Raw genomic sequence first — 26,174 nt, 5'->3', positions numbered from 1 at the left:
AAAAACATATATAATCATTAACAAACAGTAGTTTTACTACCACTGGCAGTACCATAAGGGAAGAACTGTTAATATTACAACTCATTATTTTTAAGATAATGTATTGAGACTTTTGATATGCTTGTCTTTAATGGTTTTCAAAATTAGCACAATGTCAAAAAAGGAGAGACGCGGGTTTTTACATGCTGGTAAGTACAAGTAGCTATTCTATGTGGAGACTGAGAATACCTGTTTGCATAAGATCTATATCAGCAAGTGACATGTTTGCTGAGTTAAATTATTAACTGTTCTTGAATTGCAAATCAAAAATTCCATTTATTCACACAACTCTCCCGATAAGATAAACTGGAAGGCAAGGTAATTCAAAGAAAGTTATAAATGGAGCAATTGTAGGGGAAATGCAAAGGAAGGGAAAAGTAAAGTTATCTGTCGAAGACTTGGCTAAGATCATGGTACACAGGTAGTCCTCAACCTATGAACAAAATTGGTTCTGAGAGGGTATTTGTAAGCTGAATTGTTTGTAATTCATTCATTCATTCATCCATTGTCAGCCACTTCATTCGCTGTGGCGGGTAGCGGAGGGCTTGTGCCTATCTCAGCTGACTGAGGGCATGAGCCGGGGGGAACTCCGGGTGCGACACCAGTGCCCAGCGAGTCCTCAACATAAAAACACAATTGGTTCCGAGGGATTGGTCTGTAGGCTGACATTAAACCAGTCCATGGTACAAAAAAAGGGTTGGGGACCACTGCTTTACAGTGAAGAAAGAGGAGGGAGTTATTGTCGTGTTTCTTTACCACTACCACTATCATCACTTGCCTTATACTTTTGCCAACACCACTAGCATTAGCTTTTACTTTATCAGCCATGATAAAAGGTAAAGTATCCAATGTACAAAGCCTGACATGCTGAGATGCTCATAGAAACACGTACAAGAAGAAGAAATACACTTTAGTAATTTCCATGGGAAAATTATCTTTTCACACTTAACTATACTTTCGGTCCGCGGTCCAAGACCTGGTGGACTGGGCTACTGGCGCCCCTAACAAGACTGGTGATGAGTGTTGGAGATGCGCTTACACAGAGGTGCTGCTCGGCGGGGGTTGCAGCAGAAAGAGGATCTATGGCAGCACACTTTTGTTTTAATCTACAATCGTTCATATCTTGTCGACCACCTGTACTGCACAGACAATGACAGTCCTGGAGTTCCAGTGGTGAGTGGAGTATCAGCATCCTCTACTGGGGCATGAGCAGATTGCAGGCAGGACCAGTGACTGAGAGCTCCAGATAGGAGGTTAACCACCGGACCAGTCTTGGAATTTTCATTTGACACTAAAGGCAAGGTTGAGAGACCAGAACTCTCCGGTCCTCGGATATCTGGAAAGCGTGTTCATTTACTCTTGAAATGGTAAAAGACAAGACATCAGATTTTAGCATATCACAAATTTTTTTGAACAGAAAAAAAGAAATGAAGCTACAGAGGGTTAATTCCATTGTATCAGGTCTTACCAAGACAAAATTCCACCTTTGAAGAACCAAGAGTCTAAACTATGCCTAAGAACTTTTAGTCTTTAAATCAGGGGTCTCCAAACTTCACATAACTTTTCCCTTCTTTGATGGGGGGTCAGTTTGTAAAAGAAAAACTGTGAATGTAAATGTTTGTCTTTACGAACCAATTTTTAACCCTTTCTGGTTATTATGTCATTTGGGAGGGTGATATAGAAGTCAATGAGACTGTCGGGCTTGAAATGCTATTTCCACTCTGGATCGATCAGCTCTGGAACCATATTGTCAGGGGAGGGCATTTTTCTGGTAGTATTCAGGGGGCAGGGTCAAATGTGGAGGCGGCCCTCATCTGTCCAACGGGCCTTAGTTTAGGGACCACTGTTTTAAATAGTCTTTCTGTGAGGCGCTTTCCACTTAAATCTTTCCTCCTCCTACAGACAATGCAGACTGACCCTGGAATGTTTTCAGTTAATGGATGGATTCTCCTCTCCAGTAGTTTGACATAGACCTATAACATTCAGAGTAAGACAAATGTCATACACCCCTGGAGCCCAGCATGAGAGGAGGTCATTAATGAACAAGTCGCTCTCTGAGTATCTCTGATTGTTGGTGGGATGCTCAAAGTATTTCTGAGCATAGCCAAGAAGAAGGGATCTCAAGAAACACCAGAGAGACAGACTGCATCAGAAATTGTAGCTGGTTAGATTTTTTTTAGGTCATGTCCAAATATATGCACACATATGTAGTTACTAGTTTTATATTTTCTTTCTGACTGCAGCGTTTTACACTTCTGTGGTGGAAATGTAACTCTTGTGTGGTGTTTCTATTAACCTCTGGTGAGAAAATGTTATCAAATATTTTTAATAGACATTTACACCTTAATTTTTCTTCATTGCAAGCATTATTGTGCTTGTGTTAAAATATTACCAGCTCCAAGGTGTTTGTATTGACTTCTGTTTCATTGTTTTAATTTCCTTTCATACGTATGGTTTGTATTGTCAGATGAAGAATATACATTTGATTACTGTGTGTAATATATTATTTAATTGCTAATAATAGATGGTGAATCGAATACTGTGCACATGCATTATTCCTTCCAATCAAGGACACTGTTTATTAGGTTAAATGTGTGCCCATTTGTAGTGCGAAAAAAAGGACCAATTTACATTACATTTGATCTGGTAATAAAATTTAAAGAAAGGACATGCAAAATATTGTACGACACTGTTATACTCAAAGTCTAATAGATGCTTTTACAACTGCCTGAAGTAGTATTTGCATATTGCTTTGAGAGGAAACTGACAAATACTTCTATCATGTAAAGTATAAACAAAGTTTTAAGGGTGTTATCTTTATAATCGTCTCTGCAGGTTCCATCCAGGGAACATCACTCAACTAGTGGCAGCCATGGCGACAATGGTAATGGAGAAACTTGTGTGTGTGTTAATCAATTTGCAGCAGATCAAGGAGGTTCCTCGGATGCTGACTCTGGCTGCACCCTCTATGCCCGGCACTGTAAGAGACAGTGACGTTCCCCACTACTTCAGGGAACGCTACGTCTGCAGTGGCTACCGACCGCTCAACCAAGGCTGGCGTTACTACTTTCTGTCCTTATTCCAGTGCCACAATGAGACTATTAATGTCTGGACTCACCTGCTTGCATTTTTTATTTTTCTGGTTAAATTAGGACAACTGACTGAGACTGTGGACTTTATTGGTGATCATCATTCGTGGCCCCTGTTGGTCGTCATCTTGTCGTCCTTGATATATTCTGCATTAAGTGCAACAGCTCATCTACTGGGTGGCAAATCTGAACTGTGTCACTATACGTTTTTTTTCCTAGACTATATTGGAGTAGCACAGTATCAGTACGGCAGTGCTCTAGGTCACTTTTACTATGTCGTGGATGAGAACCTACACAGACATGTGCAGGGATTCTTTATTCCCTTTGCTACTGTTCTCAGCTGTCTATCATGTCTGGGATGCTGCTCTGGGAAATACTGCAACCACAGCTTACCAACTTGTGCACACAAGTTGGGTCAGGTGATTCCCTCAGCACTTGCTTATCTCTGGGACAGCAGCCCTGTGACTAAGAGACTCTCGTTATGGTCTACAGACAGCAACGATCCAGTCATGATCTATCACTTTGGCCAGGTGGCTTTATTTCTCTGCTGTGCCTTCTTCTTCTCCTTCCCCTTGCAGGAGCGCTACTTCCCTGGTCGCTTCGATTTTATAGGGCAGAGTCATCAGGTGTTTCATGTTTTTCTGTCTTGCTGCACTCTGTGTCAGATCCACGCGACACACCTCGACTTTGTGGGCCGCAGAACGCTGTATACAAATCTGCACAAGAGCGATGAGGCTGTCCTTTTTGTTAGACTGTATGTGGTTACGTTGGTTGTTTGTACACTTATTGCTTTCTTCATTCTGAGCAAAGTTAATAAAAGGCTGGACTTAAAAAACAAGTCAAAGTAATAGATTAGGTGCTGTGGCATTTGTGTTAAATGTTTATCTGTTTAAATGTCATAAGTGGACTCATTGTGTTGTACGCAAGATTAATTGATCTCAGGGCCATGAATACCAGGTGTCAAGATATTAGACACCTGCCTTAAGGCAGAAGGGCTCTCTTTAGAATAAGTCGGATTCTTGCAGTTACAGACACCTTACACAGTAGGCTCTTGTAAATACTGTATGTTCCTGTCTGTACTTTTACAACATTGTTTTGTTGCGGTGCTGTTGTTGTGTTTATTGTGTTATTGTCTGATCTGTTATGACATGGGGCGGCAGTGCCTCAGTGGTAGAGCGGGCGGTAGAGTGGGTTGTCCAATGTACCAAGATTGACGGTCTGATTCGGAGTGTGAGCTGACAGTGGGAGGTGTCAGCTCACCTCCAGAGCACTGCCGAGGTGCCCTTGAGCAAGGTGCCGTCCCCCTTACAAGATGCTGATGTGGGCGCACCAGGCAGGAGCTGCCCGCCACTCTACCTCCCATTGTATGCGTACAGGCCTCTTGTGTGTGCTTGTTTGTTCAGGGCTTGTACACTAATACATATATACACTATATGCATGTAAATTAGTAACACTAGAGAGTGCCAGTAATTTTCCTTGGGGGATCATTCGACTATATAAAATTTAAAAAAAATAAAAAAATCCTGCGTTGTGCTGTGGAACATAATTTACCTTTGGGCAAAATTAAGTGTAATTCTAACTTTCCAGATTTGCCGTTTGAGAGAACGAGATAATCAATAATAAGAATAAGAATAATACACTTATTTATAAAGTGCTTTCACTTAAATACCTGCACATCACATTTAAAGCAGTACATGTGTGTGTATGCTTAACTAGGTCCACCAGATAATGCAATGGTATGCCGGTCATTATTTTATCATTGAATAGCAGCACCTCAAAGTCTGCCCTACGTTATACAGAGAACCAATGCAGAGAAGCCAACACATTAGTAATATGTTCATCTTTACCCACTATTATTAGAACATAAGATGCTACATTCTGCATCATGTGAAGACCACAAAGACTCTTCTTTGGTAAACTTGACAGAAGGACAATGCATTACTCTTTTGTGATGTAATGAAAACGTGACAACGCAGACCCGGCATTTTCAAAAAACTTCACTTTGGCCAGCGATTTCGACCTGGATATCTTTGTCGCGTGGCCGAAAGGCCTAACCGCAATTAAAAGTCTTGCTGGCCAATGCCTAACGCCATATTGTCCACGTGATTCCTTCTGGCAGATGCACCTTGATTGGTTGGGCGCTTGATTGACAGGTAGTGGGTGGAGTTAAATGCATGACAGAGTGAGTGTTTCAAGTGAGCTTATTCAAATAAAAAGGTGAGGAGATATGCTTCCATTGGGATGTATTATAAGAAAACATAACAGCAATTTTCATTGCTATGCAGATGATGCGCAATTATAATTATCAATTAAAACAAACGAAGCTGACCAACTAATTGAATTAGAAACCAGCCTGAGGGACATTAAATCCTGGATGCTTCACAATTTCTTACTGTTGAACAGTAACAAAACTGAAGTCATTATTATTGGGCCTAAGCATCTTAGAGATGATTTCTCTAACACAGTGGTTCTTAACCTTGTTGGAGGTGCCGAACCCTGCCGGTTTCATATGCTCACTCACCGAACCCTTCTTTAGTAAAAAAACCTAATTTTTTTTCTCAAAGTTAAGACATGAGTATATGTTTTACTGGTGCATTTAATGAATTGTGCATTAACGTCACCTTCTTCAAAGAACAAAACCAAGACAGTGCATGAACTCACATGAAATGACCTACCTGCAAATCAGTGTGACTTCTGCTGTTGTTACTGAGAGACCAGTTCAGATATGGGTGGCTTCACCTTGGCAAGTGCTACTCTAATGTCATTTTCACAGCAAAGTCTGTTTCTGTTGTCTTCCATGCAGCTTAAGGAAGTGTTCCTTTATTTTTGCCAATGCAAGACTAGAGTTGCTCAACTTGACATTGCAAATCATGCAGAACGCTGACTCCCATCACGTTCCGTTATACAGTACATGTAAATTCACATTGCACATATTTGTCTGACCACTTTCTTTTTTTGCACAACATAGTTACTATGAATTAAAATATTAAGAAAGCAATCAGATGACGTACCATCATGACAGGCATAAATCGACTACTGAGTGTGCAAAATCCCCTGTAGCACAGGTAGACTAATCGATTTAGCGTGATCACCTGCAGCCAGTGATGGCTAAGGTGGGTGTGTCATCACAAGTTGACACGATGTATCAAACGTACACAGTGATTCGTGTCTTCTTTTCCTTTCGGCTTTTCCCTTCAGGGGTCGCCACAGCGAATCAATTGCCTCCATCTAACCCTGTCTTCTGCATCCTCTTCTCTCACACCAACTACCTTCATGTCCTCTTTCACTACATCCATAAACCTCCTCTTTGGTCTTCCTGTAGGCCTCCTACTTGGCAGTTCAAAACTCAGCATCCTTCTACCAATATTTTCTATATCTCCTCTGGACATGTCCAAACCATCTCAGTCTGGCCTCTCTGACTTTATCTCCAAAACCTCTAACACGTGCTGTCCCTCTGATGTACTCATTCCTGATCCTATCCTTCCTGGTCACTCCCAGAGAGAACCTCAGCATCTTCATCTCTGCTACCTCCAGCTCTGTCTCCTGTCTTTTCCTCAGTGACCCTGTCTCTAGACCAAACAACATCGCTGGTCTCACCACAGTTTTGTACATCTTTCCTTTCATTTTAGCTGAAACTCTTCTATCACACATCACAGCTGACACTTTCCTCCACCCGTTCCATCCTGCCTGTACACGCTTCTTCACCTCTTTTCCACACTCTCCATTGCTCTGGACTGTTGACCCTAAGTACTTAAAATCATCCACCTTCTTGATCTCTTCTCCCTGTAGCCTCACTCTTCCACTTGGGTCCCTCTCATTCACACACATGTACTCTGTCTTACTGCGGCTGACCTTCATTCCTCTCCTTTCCAGGACAAACCTCCACCTCTCTAGCTTCTCCTCCACCTGTTCCCTGCTCTCACTACAGATCACAATGTCATCTGCAAACATCATAGTCCATGGAGATTCCTGTCTAGCCTCGTCTGTCAGCCTGTCCATCACCATAGGGAACAAGAAGGGGCTCAGAGCTGATCCCTGATGCAGTCCCACCAGAAGGGGCTCAGAGCTGATCCCTGATGCAGTCCCATTGGTGTATGTTTGGCGAAACCACCCAACAGATCGTGTCGGGTGTTTTGTCTTGACCTTCGGCTCCGTCGAACCCCTGAGACTGACTCACCGAACTCCTAGGGTTCGATCGAACCCGGGTTAAGAACCACTGCTCTAACATTTTAATTCACTTAGATAGCATTGCTCTGTCTTCCACTAACAATGTCAGGGTCTTGGGAGTGATTTTTGATTCTCATATTAAGTCTGTGTCTCAGAATATCTTCTTACTTACGAAACATTATTAAAGTCAGAAATATGTTATCCCGTTCCTCGCCAAAGACGCCAGTTGTGGGTCAGACCAGGATGCGCTGCCTGCTGGTGGGAGAGCTTTGTGATGGTGCGCTTAGTTTATAATACCAACACATTTGTTTTCATATGTTTGGTATGAATTCTGATATTAGTGTTTTATTGTGGAATCTCCATGGTTTCCCGCTAGCATATACATATACTAGTGAGGAGTGCACTTATATTTCCTTTCTTCAATTTAATTCAGTGATGGCAGATTTGGGATGAATAGATCCCATCCTGCTGTTCAAGGGGTTTTGTAAAGCAGGAAAGGTGGAAGAGTCTATATGAGGGTGCCCCTACCCTCCGCAGGGTCTGATATCAAAGCAGATAAAAAACTCAAAAAAGAGAGAGGCACACTGCAACAGGTCATGCTAAGAGGGAGACATGTCACATCCTGTCTCAACACATGTACACAAAACTTCACAAAGTTGAAGGACAGGTTTTATATTTTCATACTGCTTGCAGGGTTTAACACACTGTTTTGCACTTACAGTACAAACTGCGCTGTGAGTACAGTATCTACATCAGAGTACATACTGGCTTATGAAAGGAGTAATACTCTCGTGAAGTGTTTCCATCGACCTCTGGTGAGAGCCTTTTTTAAATTGTCTTTTTAATAGACGTCTGTATCCTAATTATTCTCAATTGTATCATAGAGATCACGCTCAAACAATATGATCTTGAAGGGGTTTCTATTGACCTTTGTTTTATTGTCCTCTTTTCCTTTCATGGATTTCTGCTTACATTGTATACAGCTGACTGCTAATTGTACCCTGTAGTAAATTCTGCACGGTATGTACTTCTTGAATAAAAAATGCAAATATGTGATTTCTTACAATAAAATAAGTTTTTTCTTTAAAGTTAAGTTTTGTGCAGGTAACATTTACGAATACTAAACAAACACATATGTCTCAACTATCTTTGTCTTTTGCATGTCATTATCGCTTTCTACATGTTTCAAACATTATGGATATCTGCCCTTTTGACAGAAGATGAAATAAAATGTTCAACTAATGGTGTTATCCAAAAATGTTCAAATCAATCCACTGGACTTTAAGAAAGCTTCTTGGAAACATTTCGCCTCTCATCCAAGAGGCTTCGTCAGAACTGAGAGAGGCACTGACGAAGCCTCTTGGATGAGAGGCGAAATGTTTTCAAGAAGCTTTCTTAAAGTCCAGTGGATTGATTTAAACAGCTTTGGATAACCATGACATAGATAACTGAGAACCTACACAGACAACTAATGGTGTTATCCTTGAAGTATGTTACATTTTTTTGCATTCAAGTTGATTTCATTTCATTTCATTCACCTGCCTGGGCTTGTATTGGCATACAGTATTACTCTGAGTCGAAAATGACAAAAAAAAGGTAGAGTAGAGAGTAGAGCAGAGTAGGACTTATATCATACCAAGTTTCACAAATGTTTGTGAATGCTATCTTTTAAATCATCTCTGTAGGAGTCATCCAGGGTACATTACTCAACTAGTGGCAGCCATGGCGACGATTGTAATGGAAAAACTGGGGCGTGTGTTCATCAATCTGCAGCAGATCAAGGAGGTTCCTCGGATGCTGACTGAGGCTGCACCCTCTATGCCCGGCACTGTAAGAGACAGTGACGTTCCCCACTACTTCAGGGAACGCTACATCTGCAGCGGCTACCGACCGCTCAACCAAGGCTGGCGTTACTACTTTCTGTCCTTATTCCAGCGCCACAATGAGACTATTAATGTCTGGACTCACCTGCTTGCATTTTTTATTTTTTTGATTACATTGGGACAACTGACTGAGACTGTGGACTTTGTTGGGGATCATCATTCGTGGCCCCTGTTGGTCGTCATCTTGTCGTCTTTGACTTACTCATCATTGAGTGCAACAGCTCATCTACTGGGTGGCAAATCTGAATTGTGTCACTATACGTTTTTCTTCCTGGACTTCGTTGGAGTAGCACAGTATCAGTACGGTTGTGCATTAGTTTTCTTTTACTACTCTGTTGATGAGAGTCTGCACAGACATGTGCATGGAATCTTTATGCCCCTTGCTACTGTTCTTAGCTCAATGTCATGTCTGGGATGCTGCTGTGGCAAATACTGCAACCACAGTCAACCAGCCTGGGTGCGCAAGTTGGGCCAAGCAGTTCCCTCAGCACTGGCTTACCTCTGGGACAACAGCCCAGTGACATTTAGAGTCTTGTCAGGCTCCACACCCAGCAATGACTCAGCTATTATCTATCACTATGGCCACATGTTTTTTTTTTTCATCAGCACTTTCTTCTTCCTCTACCCACTGCTTGAATACTGCTTCCCCCGACGGTGTAATTTTATAGGACAGAGCCATCAGGTGTTTCATGTTTTTTTGTCCTGTGGCACAATGTGTCAAATCCGTGCAGCACACCTTGACTTTGTGGGTCGTCGGAAACTGTACTCACGTCTACATCTGAGTGGGGATACCGCTCTTTTTGTGAGATTGTATGTGGTAACTTTTATTTTGTGTGCCTTAATTGCTGTCTTCATGTTGAGGAAAGTCAAACAAATGCTTGACTTGAAAACCAAGAAGAAATAATAGAGGATGCCAAGAACTGTCTGGGTTTTGAAGCTCCTCTCTATTGCCTGAAATGCTTGTAACATAATGTCTATTTACTCCTGTTCTGTGCAATATTGCACTAACTGACTTCCACAACTATTTACAAAATTGTCTTTGGTCACAAAGATTTCTGTATTATGGATTTTCTAGTTCTATATCTCCATGTTGATTAGCATTGTCAAAGCAGTTTTCCGCTCTTTGACAGAATATATTTTTATTTCAGGAGGATAGGAATACATATTAACTACATCTCCTTCATATCTGGCTATTTTAAATTATGTGTTTAAACTTGAACTTCATTGCAGATTAAACAAAGAGACATGTCAAATTAATTAACTAGCTTTAGACTTTAGGTTGTTTTTAACTTTGGTCATCGAAATTGTTTTATTCTATGATCTTTTGAGTTTTTACTTTTGCTAAATTAATCTGAATTATTGTAGTCACACCCATTTCCATTACCATTGTACAAACTGAATTTGAATCAAGCCTTGATCCAACGGTAGCTAGTTTTGTGTACCCTCATATTTGAGTGTTACTTTTGTGTCAGCGTTTGTTGTGTAATGTAGATATCAAAGAACATTTGTGATGATCCCATTACCATTTTGCATGTATCATATTGTTTTAAACCACATTCTTTTCACTGTCCATTCCATCAACCATGAATGAAAGTAATTTATAATTTTATATGATTTGACATGATCTTCGAAGAAGCCAGTCAAAATATGTCACATCATTCTCCCCTCAAGTGGTTTTGCAGATGCATTCATTGGAAGCAAACACACTGGCAAAAAAAGTCCAATTTTTGCTGTCCTGTCAGGAGTAGAATTTCTCTTCTTCTTCATCTGGTGCACACCTCAGACATGTTTCTTTGAATTGTACTTGGAGATGCCAGATTTTTCAACCTTTTTTCCCTGCAGTCCAGTTGTAGTGTTTTTGTGTACTGGTCCAAAGTGCATGGTTCAGCTCCTCACCTAAAACCCTGAATCAGCTAAATTATGGCAAAGCTGGATTCACTCCCGCATTCCTCATGTCTGACTCACAATAGACGGGTCCAGCCTGCATCCCATGTGATACATTTCAAATTAAATTTCATCAAGGCCTATAAGACTCAACATACTCAGAGCATTGTAGAGGAATAATAAACAGACAATTTTTCACATGTATGCCATCAGTGTTTGCAATTTGGAGAATTGGGTCAATTGCAGGATATATATATATATATATATATATATATATATATATATATATATATATATATATATATATATATATATATATATATATCATACATATACATTTACAAAATTGTGAGTTTATATATATATATATATATATATACATATATATACTGTATATATGCATACACACACACGCACACGCACACGCACACACACACACACACACACACACACACACACACACACACACACACATTGTATATATAAAAACAGACCGTCCAAAAAGCTTTATATTACGGGATACGGGCCATGATCTTTATTCAAAGTTTGTCCTCTTAATAAAATGTATGTCTTTTATTTTGAAAGAGACCGCACTACTTCCTTTCATTTAACGCGTAAACCTCACAGGTCGACGTCAGCGACAGAACGTTATTCGCAACAGATGCTCAAAGGGAGTGGAAGGATCTAACGTGATGGGGATAAAACTGTATTACACCACCGTTACTGCTTCACGGACGGTGAGTCAAGCAGCTGTAGAGGAATTATTTTATATCATGCGAATGCTGTCAGGTCGGAGGTAAGCTGGCTAATTACCGCTGAGCGCCCGTCAGTCTCCGCTTCCCTCCGACCAACAGCGGGCCTAAGCTAGTCAGCGCCCATTGGTATTATTCCGCTTAAAGTATTTATGGCCACGTCTCAGCTGAATTTAAGATAAAATCCACGAATAGTGCTTAAACCGCAAGTGACTTGTAAATATGACTCATAATTCCAACTCATTTAAAGCCTTTTTGTAGTGGGAGGGAAGATATTCCGTTAGCCGTCTCCACCTATATTCTATCACGTTTTAATTCTAGTGGGCGGACTTCCTGAGAGACCTGCACGTTCCCCTTACCTGTATTGTGACCGATGGAACAAACTTCATTTAACAATAATTAACAGTGTCAAGAATCTTAAAACGATACTCCTAGCTGGAAACAGTTATTGCAAGTAATGACTAAGTAGAGTTTTCATCAGCTGTTTGCAATAACCATATCCATCAAGAATAACTTGATGTAACGGATTACACGTATTTCTATTACCACGTTCAGCACAACATGGTACTTTGGATGATTGTTGCTGCATCAAAGTAATTCCAACCCTCTGAATAGCATCAGTTATAAGAATAAATAAAACAGATATTGCTATAACACCCTAACAGTTTTGTAATCTTACTTTAGCAGTGAAGTCCTGAAGTCTTTTCTGTTAAGAACCCAAATCTATATTCAGGGCTTCATGGCCAAAACACAGCTGTCAATATGGTGAGGAAACAGATACTGTGCTTGAGTAAGCGTAAAGACAGGAAGAGCTTGCAAATGTCTCCATAGACCCAACTGTCTCATTTGATAATGCTCTATTCTTAAAAGTAATACGACTTTTGTTTCTCCTGTTTAGGCTGAGCATTTGTTATATTATTTTAAAGTTGTCAGAATGGTATGAATTATGATTAAAAGTGTCAGTGCGTGCATAACAAACAGCATAGGAAAAAATTCAGGGAATATATATATTTGGATGAGAACTGTTCGGTCGCGAGCTTCCTCACAGCAACAAGGTTTTAGTCCAAATTCTCATTTAAAGAGTTTCCATAACCTGTTTCTAAATTGTCCGTGGGTGTGACTGGTTGTTTCTGTATGCGGTGACCCTGTGATGAACTGGAGACTTGTCCAGGATGAAACTCGACTTCAACCAGTGTCAGCTGGGAGAGGCAACAACCTTCCATTAAATTGAAAAGTAGCATTTATGGAAAGTGGATAAATGGATATTTATTTTGATCAGTCATCCTTAAGTGTTTGACATCCAGACTCTGCAGCCAGTATTAATCTGACAGTGAATACAACACCCTTTGTTGGAATCATTTTGAAACATACATTAAAACTGTGTTTGTCCAAGCACTGCTTTAAAGATCTGGCTTCAATTTCATGTGTGGAATCCATGTGGTAAAGTACTTGTGATGCACATCAGCTTTAAATCATCTCATGTGCAGTGATGTTAGGTATAGTACACTGTAGGAAACTTGTTATGAGAATTTTTATTAGATTACATACATACTTTTTTTCAAATGTTTTTCAGATGGTGTATGAGCTTACTATTCTGTCTGCCCTTTATTTTATACGGTGAAAGGGCTTTCCTATCACTTTAGACAAGAACTTTTTAAAGTAAGGTTAAATAAGGGAATCCATTAAGACACTGCTTCACTTAACTGAACTTCATTTAACTAGTTTATGTTTAGCTAATGTAAAGTGCTTATTTAGGATTTTGACATGTCTCTTTGTTTAATCTGCAATGAAGTTCAAGTTTAAACACATAAATAAGATATTGGGATGTTCAGTTTTTAGTTGATCTGTTCTCTGTCCTGTTTAGAGAAGTTTTTAACTGTTGAGTGTTTTCTCTTGTGAAAAAACATTATTGTTAAAACAATGGCTTTACAACAGCTCACTGTGGCTCACTATTACCAGCTTGTGCGTTTCCAGTTAGAGCTGAGGTGTGGTCACATACAAAAACGGCCTCCCTACTTCCTCAGTCAGCAGAAAGATAGCAAAGCTTTGAGTGGGTCTATTAATCATCACCTTGGAGCCCGATAACACCACAGCTTTTTAAAGGGACAGCACCAAAAATAACAAATCAGGTATTTCTTTCCAGTTTGCAATTTAAAAATAAGGTTGTTTTTTTTTACAAGTTTTATTTGGTAAGTACCAAACTTTTTGGATGACTTTTACACTTGGTTAGCTCAGAGAGTTGTATTCAGTAAAACTGGGATTTGATTGGTGATTCAAACTTAATTGTCTGTGTTGTTTGCCAGGTGAAGTCCCAACAGGCAGAAATTATCCGAATTCTCGACTCTAAAAGCATTCAGTACAAACTTGTTGACATCTCTTTGGGTACGGAGCTCCGTGATGAGATGAGAGACAAAGCAGGAGACCACTCGGCCGTCCCTCCCCAGCTTTTCAATGAAGACCAGTACTGTGGGGTGAGGGAAACACAAACACACTCATGCTTGTAAGATAAAGTCATCTCCTCGTTAGTTGTGGTTGATGTGTTCCAGGACCATCCGCGAAAAACGAAAATCTGCGATATAGCGACCAAATATTTATTTTATGATTTTTGCATAATTTAAATGTTTATGAACCTGACCCCTGAAAGGAAAAGCCAAATGGAAAGAAAGAAGATGAACCCTCCCCAAACAATATTAAACCACCTTAGAAGTTGCACTCAATAGTTTTCTTTTCCTTTCATTCATATACTGTATTCTCTTGTGGACACTGCAACAAGCTAACAGCCGTCTCCACACACATTTCAGTAATACTGTCAATAAGATGTGTCTCTTTTTTTTCATTAAATTTTAATTGTTTTTTATGCGAGAAAGCACTCATTGTCACTTGGTTTTTCTCCAACTTTTACATATTTTTTGGAGGCATGGTGATAATCAGTCAACCTTGTATAACGCTTAATCACATCAACAGACATTTCAAAGCATTTAACAGACAGAGAAAAGCAACTTGACTCTCCAAGCATAAGCGACAGCTTATGGTTGCTCTGGGGGGTCTAACTAACTTCTCGCTCTCACTGCAAAGAGTACAATGAGCAGACGTTGTGTTGCCATTTCCTCGATTTTAATAAGTCAGAATCACTCAGGTGAGTCTCGTGACGAGAAACTCAGATAAAACTGGGATCAAAACATAATGGCGATTTCTGGGTTTGAAATGTAAGGGGAAAAATGAAAACATTGTGAATATTTTTGTTGAATGGAGGTGCATTCAAAGCTTGTGTCCCAGGTACGCACGCTGTCTGACGATCGTGCATCCCTGTTAAAAAATGTGTGTGAAGGACACACCCAAAGGAGAACACTAATATATAATTTTAAAAATCCACGATGTAGTGAAGCCGCACAACTTGAAGCATGAATAAGCGAGGGATTACTCTACTGAATATTTGGAAAATTATTAGTATATACCATCTCTGTTTTGTCATAGATTTTTTTCTTTCTTTTTTTAACTAACCTATTGTTGCCACCTGAAGGTAGCAAGAATGCACTGACAGCCTGTTTGTGACTGCTATAAACAAAAAACAGCAACACTTGCATCACATTGCTGAATTACAAATATTGCAAAAGTGGCAAAATGATGTTTAGCACATGAATTAATGTAACTTTCAACAAAACATTTCTTTTCAATTCCCATGACTTAGCTTTACTAAATTTGTATTTTTAAGTTGGCCTGACTAAATTTCCATAACATAAATTTGGATAACAAATGTATTTCAAACCAGAAACCAACCTAACTGTACTATTCACCAGGAATTACAAGATACAGTTGCGTGTGGACCACATAGTGTAGATTATGTTCTTTCATGTTTTGCCAGTTCCAAGACTTTGCAGCTCTCTGTTGAATCCTTTTCTTGTTGACTATTTGACTCTTTCTCTCCATAGAACTATGAAATGTTTTCTGAGGCGGTGGAAGCAGAATCTGTGGAGCAATTTCTGAAGCTGGTTTGAAGAGGGTGGAGTGTAATGTTCCATTTTCACCTTATTCCTCCAACCTGTTCGTCCTCATGGAGGCCCTTAATCTAATCTGTCTGCAGCACTGGCTGTGTCCACTCAACTTTCAATGCCATAATGAAGAATGCCAAATATCTCATATCCAACTAATCTGAAGATGCATTCCCTGTACTGCACCATTAGACCTGACATCAGTCTTAATAAGTATTTTTCTTTCTTTCTGTTTTTACATGTCTATTTTCTTTCTGGTCTGCTCCCTGTCTGATGGCCAAGTGTTACTAAATGCTTTTAGTCTACTAGGAATGAATGGAGTGTCTAAATGCGGTATAATTAGGTTGTCTAATCTTGGCCAAAATCTCAAAATCACTTGATATTAAACTAATCCGATGGATGGCAACATTTAACCCAGAATCGTCCTGATTCTCTGCAGACTAAACACACCATTATCACTCAGTCTTAATCACTCGCTCTTCTTTTTCTGTAGCTTTCAGATTCTCATGTTGTACATGGCTTCACACTATTTGTACCTCATGGATTCAAATGTATGCAAAAATAGGAAAGACTGTTATGTCCTTAAAACTAATAAGACTTACAGCAGCTAAAGGTGAGGTGATATGACAAGATGTTTTGCCAGATTTTACCCACAATTCCCAGTTGGGGAAAATCTGCCCAAATTTGTAACAGTCAGCATAGCTATTGGGCACAAAAATATGTTGAAATGGTAAAGTCACAACTTACAAATGTGTGTTGGGAACAGACTCTAACTCATCCGCAGCCAATCAGACATGATAAAATTTTTTGAGCTGAGTCTGGGAGTAATCGTGTAATTGACACGTTCTTAGGGGAGTTGATGCCACCAGGACTATGAAAGTGTAATTTCGGCAAAAATTTTAAAAATTTTAAAATATATTGCACTATATTGCATATATTGCACCCAACCTTTTGTCCACAGCCAGCTGAGATAGGCTCCAGCAACAAATGTGATAATTGGCTGAAGACCAGACAATTACATTCGACTGGTCTTCAAGAAGATGGATGAATGGAGCATTGTTTACATCAAGTCTTTTCCTTTTTGAACCTTTTAAACACGTTACTGATGCTTTTCTGCTTATTGCTACTGGTGATGGTTAAAAACACAAAGAATACCTTTTAATTACATTTAGTGAAATCAAACAAAGAGCAGCTTATCTACGTGGTCACTTCACATGACCTGGGTGCATTGCCATCACAGTATCTTTCCCCATAGTATCACTGAGGTTTACTCATACAGCAGTTAGGAGCCACTCATTGAGGCTTCAAGTAACCATCGGTTTCCATTGCTGAAGGTCCCATTTTCATTTTGCGGGCATAGTCCACTAATCAATCGATTAAATTCTGATGTGATCGCCAAATTTCCCCATCAAAAGTGTATTCAGTTTGGAAACGTTAAAACCTTAATGTCAGAAAATAAAATTGGTATGTGCTTGAATGGGTAAAATAAGGGTTAAATTTAAGTAGGACAAACAAATGATTTGACAGGTTTTCAAGCTTGTTTGGTGTGTGGTTTAATTCATCGAGGATGGGTATTTTGAAAATCCTTGTCATTTAAAGTCACCAAACCAAACACTCTGGTTCATATGTCCTATTGGTTACTAATGGGTCAATGTTAACAGTTGATATACTTCCTAAAATTTTTGGTGGAGCAGCACTGACACATTCCTTAATGTCACATTTGGTGCCAATGTACATTTGTATCACACTTTTGCAGATGGATATTCACTGTATTAGTAGCACTTTCCTGACATCTTCAGCATATAAAGCGATGTGAATTTAAAGCTTTATTCTTGTATAGTTGTCTAACACAGCAAAAAAACAACAACCTTTAATTCTTCAAGCTTTTAACCACACAGCATTTTGTCCTTCTGTTTATTTGATTTTAGAGGTTTACTGATGGTTCTGTGTGAAGATGCAGTAACGTGACTATGCACTGAAAATCTGCCTCAGACATTAAAAAGTCAAAGCTTGTAGGTTTGGAATGACCCTACTTGGTCTAACCAGCCTTAGGGACTACTCACAACATGGGAAAAATGAAGGCTTCACTATGTATGTACATTAATTCAGTTAAATGATGTCATTTGAAATATAGTGTTTATGTAATGAGCTGCAAATCTTTAAAATTGAGATCCAAGTTTGACCTCTCTGACCCTGAACATCTCTCGACCACCTGACTTTCAAAGTGATGTTACAGTTTTAGATACCCTGTAATGTCAGCCTTCACAATGTTTGTGTGCTGTTTTGTAAGTTGATGTTTGTTGATGTTTGTCTGTTGATGTATATTGATTATCAACCATATATTAGACATTCCATGTCTCTTTAAGCTCCTACTTTGCTTTTGGACCAATTCCTCTTGGCCAAAAAAAATAAAAAAAATAAAAATAGAAATAGGGAATAAAAAACTGTTGTCTTCCAAGAAGATTGTGAAAATTGATTTATGGGTGATGAAAAATAAAATGAAGTCTAATCTACCTGTCTTTGTTGTTTCCTAAATTATTTGGAATCCAACTAAAATGTTTGGCTGGTTAAACATTTTGACATAGCAAGGAAGTGTATGAAAAGTCATTTCCATAAGGAATTTTACAGTATAGTGTGGAGATAAGCTTTGAGGAGAGTCATTTCTCATTTGCAAGCAAGTGGAATTTTGTCAAATTATATAGCAGTACAGCACGTGAGCTACCTTTCAGAACCACTGTATACAGACTTCCGTTTGTTTATTCTTTTTAAATTATAAAACACTTTCAGGAAGAAACAATAGCGACAAAGTACAAATGGGCTTAAAAGAGCAGACATTACAGTAACAAAGACAAGAACCAATGCAGTCACAGACTGGAATATCTGGCAACACCCCTGAATTCAAAATTTTACCCTGAGCTTCTTGCATAGGTCAAAGATCAAAGCTGGTGCTCTGACCTACTGTCATATATCAAAGCACTAGCTTTGATCTATGGTGTTACTCTCACTGGCCTCCCTTTTTCTATCTTAACCGGTTCCTGAGTGTATTGAATTGAATTGACCAACAAAATGAATTGTTCAAAGTCGGAAGATATCACATCTCATTTCAGTCAATAGATAATAATAATTTATTAATCCTGGAGGAAATTGCACATATCCACCGCTCAGTCATTATATAATGAATAAATACTGGATAAACATCAGGAGAAAAAGAAACACATCACAGGACATACCACAAGACATACACTACACTAACAGACACATGTACTGTAGCATTAACAGGACATACAGTAAATTATAAGTAAAATATAAACAGTATAAAATAAAATAACAAAAAGTGAAAGTGAAAATTAGCAGGAGGCCCACATGCTGGGTAAGGTACACCCTTCTTACAATGTAAGGCGTCACTATCTAATTTCACAACATCTAATATCTAATATCACAAGGATCAAAAATATAAGTCGTCAATATTTAATATCAAAACATCACAACACCTTGGCCCCATTACAATGCAGCACAGGCTGACATCCCATCTCCTCCCCTCCATTCAACCCCGTGCTGACCTCGCCACCCCCCCCACCCCCGCTCCTCCTGACAGTCATTGTACCCCCTGATGGCACGGGGCACGAAGGAGGACCTCAGCCTCTCTGCGGAGGCGCTGTGGATTACAAGATGCAGGAAATCGGTCCTGATTTCAAAATACAGTAACGATAAGATTGTATAAGATCCGACTGAAAACAACATGTAATCGGAATGTTGGTGGGACTACCTGTGTGAATATAAACAGTACAATCGTCAATAGACGGATCTTCATTCTGACGTTGTTGGAGTTTGTCAGCCCAAATGCTTATGACACGTAACTGGACAAAGCCAAACTCGTTAAAAATAAAATAAGTACACCATTAGTTAATATAGTTTTCATACGTCAGGGATATAAAAGACAGGTGCATCTACGTTTCCTTGTCTGGTCAAGCTTTTACTTTGAAAATCTAGACGGATGTCAATGTGTTTACCGGACATGGTCACTCAGAAAGCGAGCTGCTAAATGTGACAGGTTACTCCTAAGGTAAGGGGTGTTAACATTAAATATTAACAAAATTAACAGAAAGCCCAGCAGTCTAACTGAGCTGTCTAGGAATTCTTCAGTCGTTGATTTTTAGGAAGCAGTTTTATGCGTTGGCTAGCTAAGCCATGCTAGCTACCACAAACCAGAGCCCTGACACAGCTGACAGGATAATCCTCATTTCTGTTGAAATCAAGTTAACAAAACAGAGCCTGATTGGGGGTGGACTTACTTATTTGTTTCATATTTTATACACAAAACATTTAAAACCTGAGAATGGGTCGCCATGCTGTCCAAAGTGCTTTGTGTTTACGTTAGCAAATAACAGCAGGTGCGAGTTTACGTCTCAGTAAAGGTGACGATATCATTTAAAACCAGATCCCCCCCCAGTTTTTGGTGTTTACGAGTGACCGGTGTCCTGTTATCCTCTATGTGCATAATAGAGACTTCCAGCAAGAGTTTTTCATTCAAACACGAGAGAATGATTGGAGTAACTTGCTCTACACACCGAGCACAACACATGTCAGTTTAATCAATATTCTCATATTTAATCAATATTCTCATATTTAATCAATATTCTCATATTTAATCAATATTCTCAGCGCAGTTTGGACCTGGTCACTAAAGCAGTGTGAACATGATCAGCTTTATTTATTGATTTCATTTTTGTCTCCTGCAATTGAAGATGAGCGTTCCAGATTACCTGCAATGTGCCGAGGACCACCAGACTGTGTTGGTGGTGGTCCAGCCGGTTGGGAATGTACCCGAGGACCAGTTCTTCAGAACCTACAAACGCGTTGCCAGTGTGAGCCAGGTGACCATCAGGGACTCTCAGCGTGTCCTCTACATCCGTTACCGCCACCATTACCTGCCTGAAAACAATGAGTGGGGAGACTTCCAAACCCACCGCAAGGTGGTGGGCCTCATCGCCATCACCACTTGCAGCCAAGCCAAAGACTGGCCCCAGACTGCTGATCGCTTCAATGGTCAGAAGGAGGTGTACAGCTCTACGCTGTATGATTCACGGTTGTTGGTGTTTGGGCTTCAGGGAGAGATCGCAGAGCAGCAGCGGACAGATATGGCCTTTTATCCTAGCTTTGAAGACTCCCCTGATGTGGAGAAAAGAGTGGAAGACTTTGTGGAGTCAATATTTATTGTTCTTGAGTCCAAGCGACTTGACCGGGCCACAGATAAGTCAGGAGACAAGACACCGCTGCTGTGTGTTCCCTTTGAGAAGAAAGACTTTGTGGGATTGGACACAGACAGCAGGTGAGCTGTACCATTTTTCTGAAGCTTTCTAGGATTTACAAGTTATGGAATAGTGTGGTAGTGTTCATTCGTGTCAGCACATTTGATATGGGTACTGTATTTGCAAGTTTCGTGTGTGTGTCTGTTTTTTGGTCAAATTGCATGTTACATGTCAGCATTGCTAGTTCACACATTCTCCTCAAAACTCTGTCGTTTGATTTGTGCATCGTTCATTTTTGCCTGTTTACTTTGGTTTATTTGTCTTTCTTTTCTTCTTTTATACTGTCCTGTGAGTTTATTTTTGGGTGTGAAAAGGTGAGCCATTAGACCCATAGGTGTACTGTAGTCAACCCCTAATCAACCCTTCAGCTTTAGCCCTGCCCTGAATGAAACACCCCAACCTGTGCTGCTTTAAATTAGCTTATTACCTTTGAACAAATCTCATTGGCTTCACTGGCCGAAAAGGTTTTAAATACTTCATCCCAAAAATATTCTTTGAAACATGACATAGTTGAACCAATAAAAGGCCCAAGGCTTATTATTTACTGTACTTCAATTCCTATTTTCAATTTCAAGGTCTTCAAGGTGTGATGCTACCACAGATACTTGTGTCTCAATTTCTCACACAGTGCTTCCAGCTTGACACATGACTGTGGCTGAAGAACTTGTGTTTGATAATGGAATCCACATCTAAAAATCCACTTGAATTGCTGTGGTGATTCATGATTTCCTCAAGAGGATCATTTTCATTTTTGTTTTTCTCCACCAGAAGTATTTCATAGCCCAGGAGTGTCTCACTGGGCATCAGCATTCAATTTTATCCCCTATAGATTTTCCCAGATCAAATATTCATTTGAAGATCATTAGAGCTCTTTTTTTGGAAGTGAGACACAATTTGTACATTGATTGCTTTCACTTCAGATCCACATTATTGTCCTCACATTACCTCCCTAGTCTGTGCACAAATGTCTGTTACAATGGAGTTTATAACTATCCAAAGTTCCCCTGTATCCTGGTGAAGCTGTTCCTTCCTGAATCCTTTTGTTTGTGCAGTTCTGCAGGGCGGAGCAGAAGCTCAGCTAATGTTTTGCAGTTATTTTTGCTGTCCTGTGCTTGTGATTTGCCACCTCCTCTCTATAATTGACTGATAAGATTCCGAGTGTCCTCTCCTAGCACCTTGCTGACATAAATTACAGTCGCATAGATTCAGGGTTGTTTTCAAAAAAGAAAAACCCACTGTGTGAATCCCAAACCAACATCTATTGAAAGCCAAAAACTTGTCTTTTAGTCAAGAATTCAAACTCCTTCATTCATTCTTCTGGTCTTTATCTTCCCTGCTTTTCTGCTTTATCTCAGGCATTATAAGAAACGTTGCCAGGGGCGGATGAGGAAGCATGTTGGAGACTTATGTCTCCAGGCGGGCATGCTGCAGGATGCACTGGTCCACTACCACATGGCTGTTGAGTTTCTCAGAGGTGTCAATGACTTCCTGTGGCTCGGTGGTAAGTTAGCAGAATGTAGGCTTTTCACTAAAACCTGGGATTTATTAGCCTAAAATGTGTTTTCCATTGTCAACCTTACCTTACGTGGATTTTTGATGTTCAGGGCGGGGGATGTGAAAGTGAAATATTAGCTGTTTTCTTTACCTTATAAAAGGCGTATTACTAATAATTAAATTGTTGGTACAATATATTGGTTAGGCTCGTGAATCTGTTTCTAATGACAGACCTGTTGTTTATTTGGGTTTGAGACTTCATTTTTAATCACGAAGGCCATTTTTTATTCACTGTAGTCTGCGCAGTGCACAATTAGCAGGGTAAACATGAAGGTTATGGAACCTAAATGATCTATTGGGTGTGAGTACATTCTTGGGGAGAACACTTTGATTAACAAGCGATGGAACATTTATGTTTTGTCATTTTTGCTCTCTAGCTGCATTGGAGGGTTTGTGTTCGGCCTCTGTCATATTCCACTATCCTGGAGGCACAGCAGGAAAGACTGGTGGTCGCAAGCAAAGCGTCTCCCAACCAGCAGATGCAGGGAAACGCCACAGACCAGGTGAGTCCTTTCAGGTGACTGGAAACAGGTGTCTGCATGTGGTAAAAGTTTTAAGTTGTTTTTGAGTGAGCTTGCAATTCGAATGCCACTAAGCCCTGCTCAGCTGTGCTGCTTCCTTTGCGCTAGCGTCCTAAAATGCTGGAGCTTCTCTTATTTACCCTGATTATGGGCAATTAAACAAAACATTAACATCATTCAATCTGTCAACTCTGTCACTAACATGCTATTGGTATGGTGCTCTATTTACGTTTCACGTATGTGTTTCAAAATGTTTTTGTGGAAAAAAACTTGACTGGCTATCAGGATACCGTCATCCTACACCAGCCTGAGTCTTTACAGAGATAAAGTGTGTTTTTAAGAAGCCGCTTCAGAATGCTCCCAAAGGAAAGAGACTTCACTGGATACAAACATTTTTTACTGAAGTAATTCAGGTCAAAATCGTACTGCTCGTGAACAGTACGAACTGTTTAATGGAGAGCCATTAAGCAAATTGTTGGGACTAACACAGCTAACGTTGGGTCTTGCATTATGAAGTGAACCTACATTCTGTTTCTCTGTCTGTAGGAGCTCAGGAGGTTCTCATTGACCCAGGTATCGTATGTCTAACCAAACTTTCGTCGTCGCCGGTCTGCATGTTTCCTTGTCTTCACTTTCGCTCTGTGTTCGATGTGGTTTTTCATTTTACATTTTCAGCACCTAATCTCCATTATTTTGTCATTTTTAGTGTTTATCGATGTTGATCCAATGGCAGGCAGGCCTCTCCTGTCTTGGTTCACCGTCACCTTTGGTTTTATGTCCGATGCTCTTTCTCAGTTATGTTTCTGGTGATCACTGTCATGTGATTGCACAACTGAAGATCAGCACTTAGTTTCTTTTGCTCTGGTTGCTATTTATAGAGGCTTCACTCCAACAGCTCACATCTTATTCTCCTTCAGCTGATTTTCTCAAAAAGTTTTCTTTATTTGAAGTCTGTTCAATTAAGCCCTTACTTGTTCTCACTTTGTCATCTTGTATATGCAAATTGACCACAAAATTAATTCAATGCTCCATCAATTAGTCACACATTTGCCATGGTGACAGCACCATAGTGTTGCTATGGACACAGCCCCGTTACTGCGTGATACACTCAAAAGGAATTTGTGATATTAGATGGGGTGAAGAGATGCACTGTTAAGTTACTCATGAAAAATTTCAAGTGTGATTCTATCTTGGCCATCATTTTGATTATGCTTTAGAATCTTCAGTGATATCACTTAACGTCGGTGAGAATGGGTTCAGACAGCAGGAAGAATAGATGTAAATACATTTAGTGAACAGGATGATCAGGATGCATCAGAACCGGGATTAAATGTGCTGTTTTAAGCAGCAAGTGTACATTTTGCTTTAGACATTGATATGGAAGCGGGAACAAGGATCAGATTTTGTTGTACAGACGACTGTTTCACATTCCTAGTTTACTGCCTTAAAGGATCTGCTGCTAACATCTTGGCGCTAGTTATGACACACTGCACACTTTCAAAGGTTTTGGTGGGTTTTGCTGCTTCTTTGGAAGCAAAATGTTACCATGCAATATTAGGTAGGTTATAATATTATGGCTGATTGTTCTTTTTGGGTCTATTTGACATGCACAGCCAACAGCAAAGTATGGAAATGAAGATATAACTTTCTTTTTTTAAAATAAGATTTGCAATGAAAAATAATTGTATTTAACAGGGAAACTTCAAGAAGAGTTTTTCTTTAATGAAATCAACCAGGATGTCATGCATGTTTCATACAGCGTGTACGTAGCTCAGACAGCATCCTCAAGTTGGAATAAGTTTTCCCATAGTCCCATTCTGACCCCCACAATTATCCTTTTTAAATTGTTTTTTTTGTGGTATAACAGGCTGATGGACACTTAATACGAATGTTTTTGCCCTACTAATCATATATCTTGCTTCTCTTTTGAGTTTAGGTGCCCTCACAGCCAATGGCATTAGTGCGGACACCAGCACTGAGATTGGACGAGCAAAGAACTGCCTGAGTCCTGAGGACATTATTGAGAAATACAAAGAGGCCATCTCCTACTATGGAAAGGTACCAACCAAAAGCTACAACACTGTTTAATCAACGATTCAACTAGCTCCGTTATTGATGGATGATGCTGGGCTCAGACTATAGAAGTTTTGGTTGTATGTAATTCCAGTCCAGCCCTCCTGACAACTGCAAGAGAAATCAGCTCTGAGATGCTGTTTGATGCTGATGTTAAATCCAACTTATTTTGGTGTTATAAAAGTCTCTCATGTGAATGTATTGTTTTATTAAAAATAGAGGTTAATATTCATTGCTGAATTTTGAAAGATGTGAGGACTGTTTACTATAGATGTGGTTAACAAGTTGTATAGATGCATTGCTGTATTTAGATAGGATAAATATGTCAAATAATTGTATTGATCAGTGGATTTCTTTGATTCAGCACTCTGTTTGAAGTAGGGCAACTCACCTGTGTTGTAATATTCATCCGTGTCACCAGGGGTCAGTGTTTGATTTGTTTGGTACAATTTGAAGTCAGTGACTTTGATGATGTCAGAGCATTAATTTCTGATGCGGCTGGTAATATCTGAACAATACATGGTGACAAGAATATCTTATATAAGATGATACATCATATGCCTGCTTATTTGTGCTTTTTTTCATTGACTACTGTACTTTTATAAAGTTGCAATGAATGCTATGAGAGTATCCTTTACTCATAAAAGTAGGCTGAATAGGCTCATTAAGCTAGCAAACTGAAACAACCCTGTGTTTTTATATTTTTAATTATAATTGCCTTATACTTGCGTTCTTATTCTGACCTATCAGCCTTTTTAAAAGTGATTTGTTCATTCAGAATTAAACTACTTCTCAAGACGTAGACATTCAAAATTTGAATTTTATGCAGTGACAACAAAATTGGAAGTGAAGGGAAGTTATGGGTAAGGCTTCCACAAATGATTATTCTGATAGCTGACTAGTCACCAATCATT

General features: G+C 39.6%; 4 protein-coding genes across 5 annotated transcripts in view; all 4 read left to right on the top strand.

Moving 5' to 3' along the window:
* The first annotated feature begins 2,911 nt into the window (after nucleotides 1–2,911).
* On the top strand, nucleotides 2,912–3,976 carry LOC137607610 (membrane progestin receptor alpha-B-like). Its single transcript, XM_068333496.1, has one exon. It carries the CDS (start codon nucleotides 2,912–2,914, stop codon nucleotides 3,974–3,976), a length of 1,065 nt encoding a protein of 354 aa, XP_068189597.1.
* Nucleotides 3,977–9,017: 5,041 nt separating this feature from the next.
* LOC137607632 (membrane progestin receptor alpha-B-like) lies at nucleotides 9,018–10,082 on the top strand. Its single transcript, XM_068333531.1, has one exon. The coding sequence runs from the start codon at nucleotides 9,018–9,020 to the stop codon at nucleotides 10,080–10,082; it is 1,065 nt and encodes a 354-aa protein (XP_068189632.1).
* A 1,598-nt stretch (nucleotides 10,083–11,680) lies between these two features.
* On the top strand, nucleotides 11,681–18,316 carry sh3bgrl3 (SH3 domain binding glutamate-rich protein like 3). Its single transcript, XM_068333716.1, has 3 exons — nucleotides 11,681–11,799; nucleotides 14,118–14,285; nucleotides 15,744–18,316. Exons 1-3 carry the CDS (start codon nucleotides 11,755–11,757, stop codon nucleotides 15,807–15,809), a joined length of 279 nt encoding a protein of 92 aa, XP_068189817.1. The 5' UTR covers nucleotides 11,681–11,754; the 3' UTR covers nucleotides 15,810–18,316.
* Nucleotides 18,317–19,798: 1,482 nt separating this feature from the next.
* trappc9 (trafficking protein particle complex subunit 9) overlaps nucleotides 19,799–26,174 on the top strand; it is a 166,008-nt gene continuing 159,632 nt past the window's right edge. The window contains exons 1-6 of one of the 2 annotated variants that reach the window (XM_068333597.1): nucleotides 19,799–19,866; nucleotides 20,549–21,132; nucleotides 22,468–22,613; nucleotides 23,044–23,169; nucleotides 23,734–23,760; nucleotides 25,124–25,245. In XM_068333597.1, the coding sequence (XP_068189698.1) occupies nucleotides 20,549–21,132; nucleotides 22,468–22,613; nucleotides 23,044–23,169; nucleotides 23,734–23,760; nucleotides 25,124–25,245 (1,005 nt within the window). In that variant the 5' untranslated portion in view covers nucleotides 19,799–19,866. The remainder of the gene's footprint in view (nucleotides 19,867–20,548; nucleotides 21,133–22,467; nucleotides 22,614–23,043; nucleotides 23,170–23,733; nucleotides 23,761–25,123; nucleotides 25,246–26,174) is intronic. The other variant, XM_068333598.1, reaches the window with a different exon arrangement.

This window comes from Antennarius striatus, chromosome 14 (genome assembly GCF_040054535.1).
Source record: "Antennarius striatus isolate MH-2024 chromosome 14, ASM4005453v1, whole genome shotgun sequence".
Taxonomy (NCBI): domain Eukaryota; kingdom Metazoa; phylum Chordata; class Actinopteri; order Lophiiformes; family Antennariidae; genus Antennarius; species Antennarius striatus.
This window is presented reverse-complemented; position numbering and strand designations above follow the sequence as displayed.

What these genes read in the sequence shown, in the direction of transcription:
- LOC137607610 (XM_068333496.1), top strand. Translation starts at nt 2,912, where the DNA reads ATGGCGACAATGGTAATGGAGAAACTTGTGTGTGTGTTAATCAATTTG.
- LOC137607632 (XM_068333531.1), top strand. Translation starts at nt 9,018, where the DNA reads ATGGCGACGATTGTAATGGAAAAACTGGGGCGTGTGTTCATCAATCTG.
- sh3bgrl3 (XM_068333716.1), top strand. Translation starts at nt 11,755, where the DNA reads ATGGGGATAAAACTGTATTACACCACCGTTACTGCTTCACGGACG. An exon ending in CCGTTACTGCTTCACGGACG is followed by an intron (nt 11,800 to 14,117) that starts GTGAGTCAAGCA and finishes GTTGTTTGCCAG; the next exon opens with GTGAAGTCCCAACAGGCAGA. An exon ending in ATGAAGACCAGTACTGTGGG is followed by an intron (nt 14,286 to 15,743) that starts GTGAGGGAAACA and finishes TTCTCTCCATAG; the next exon opens with AACTATGAAATGTTTTCTGA.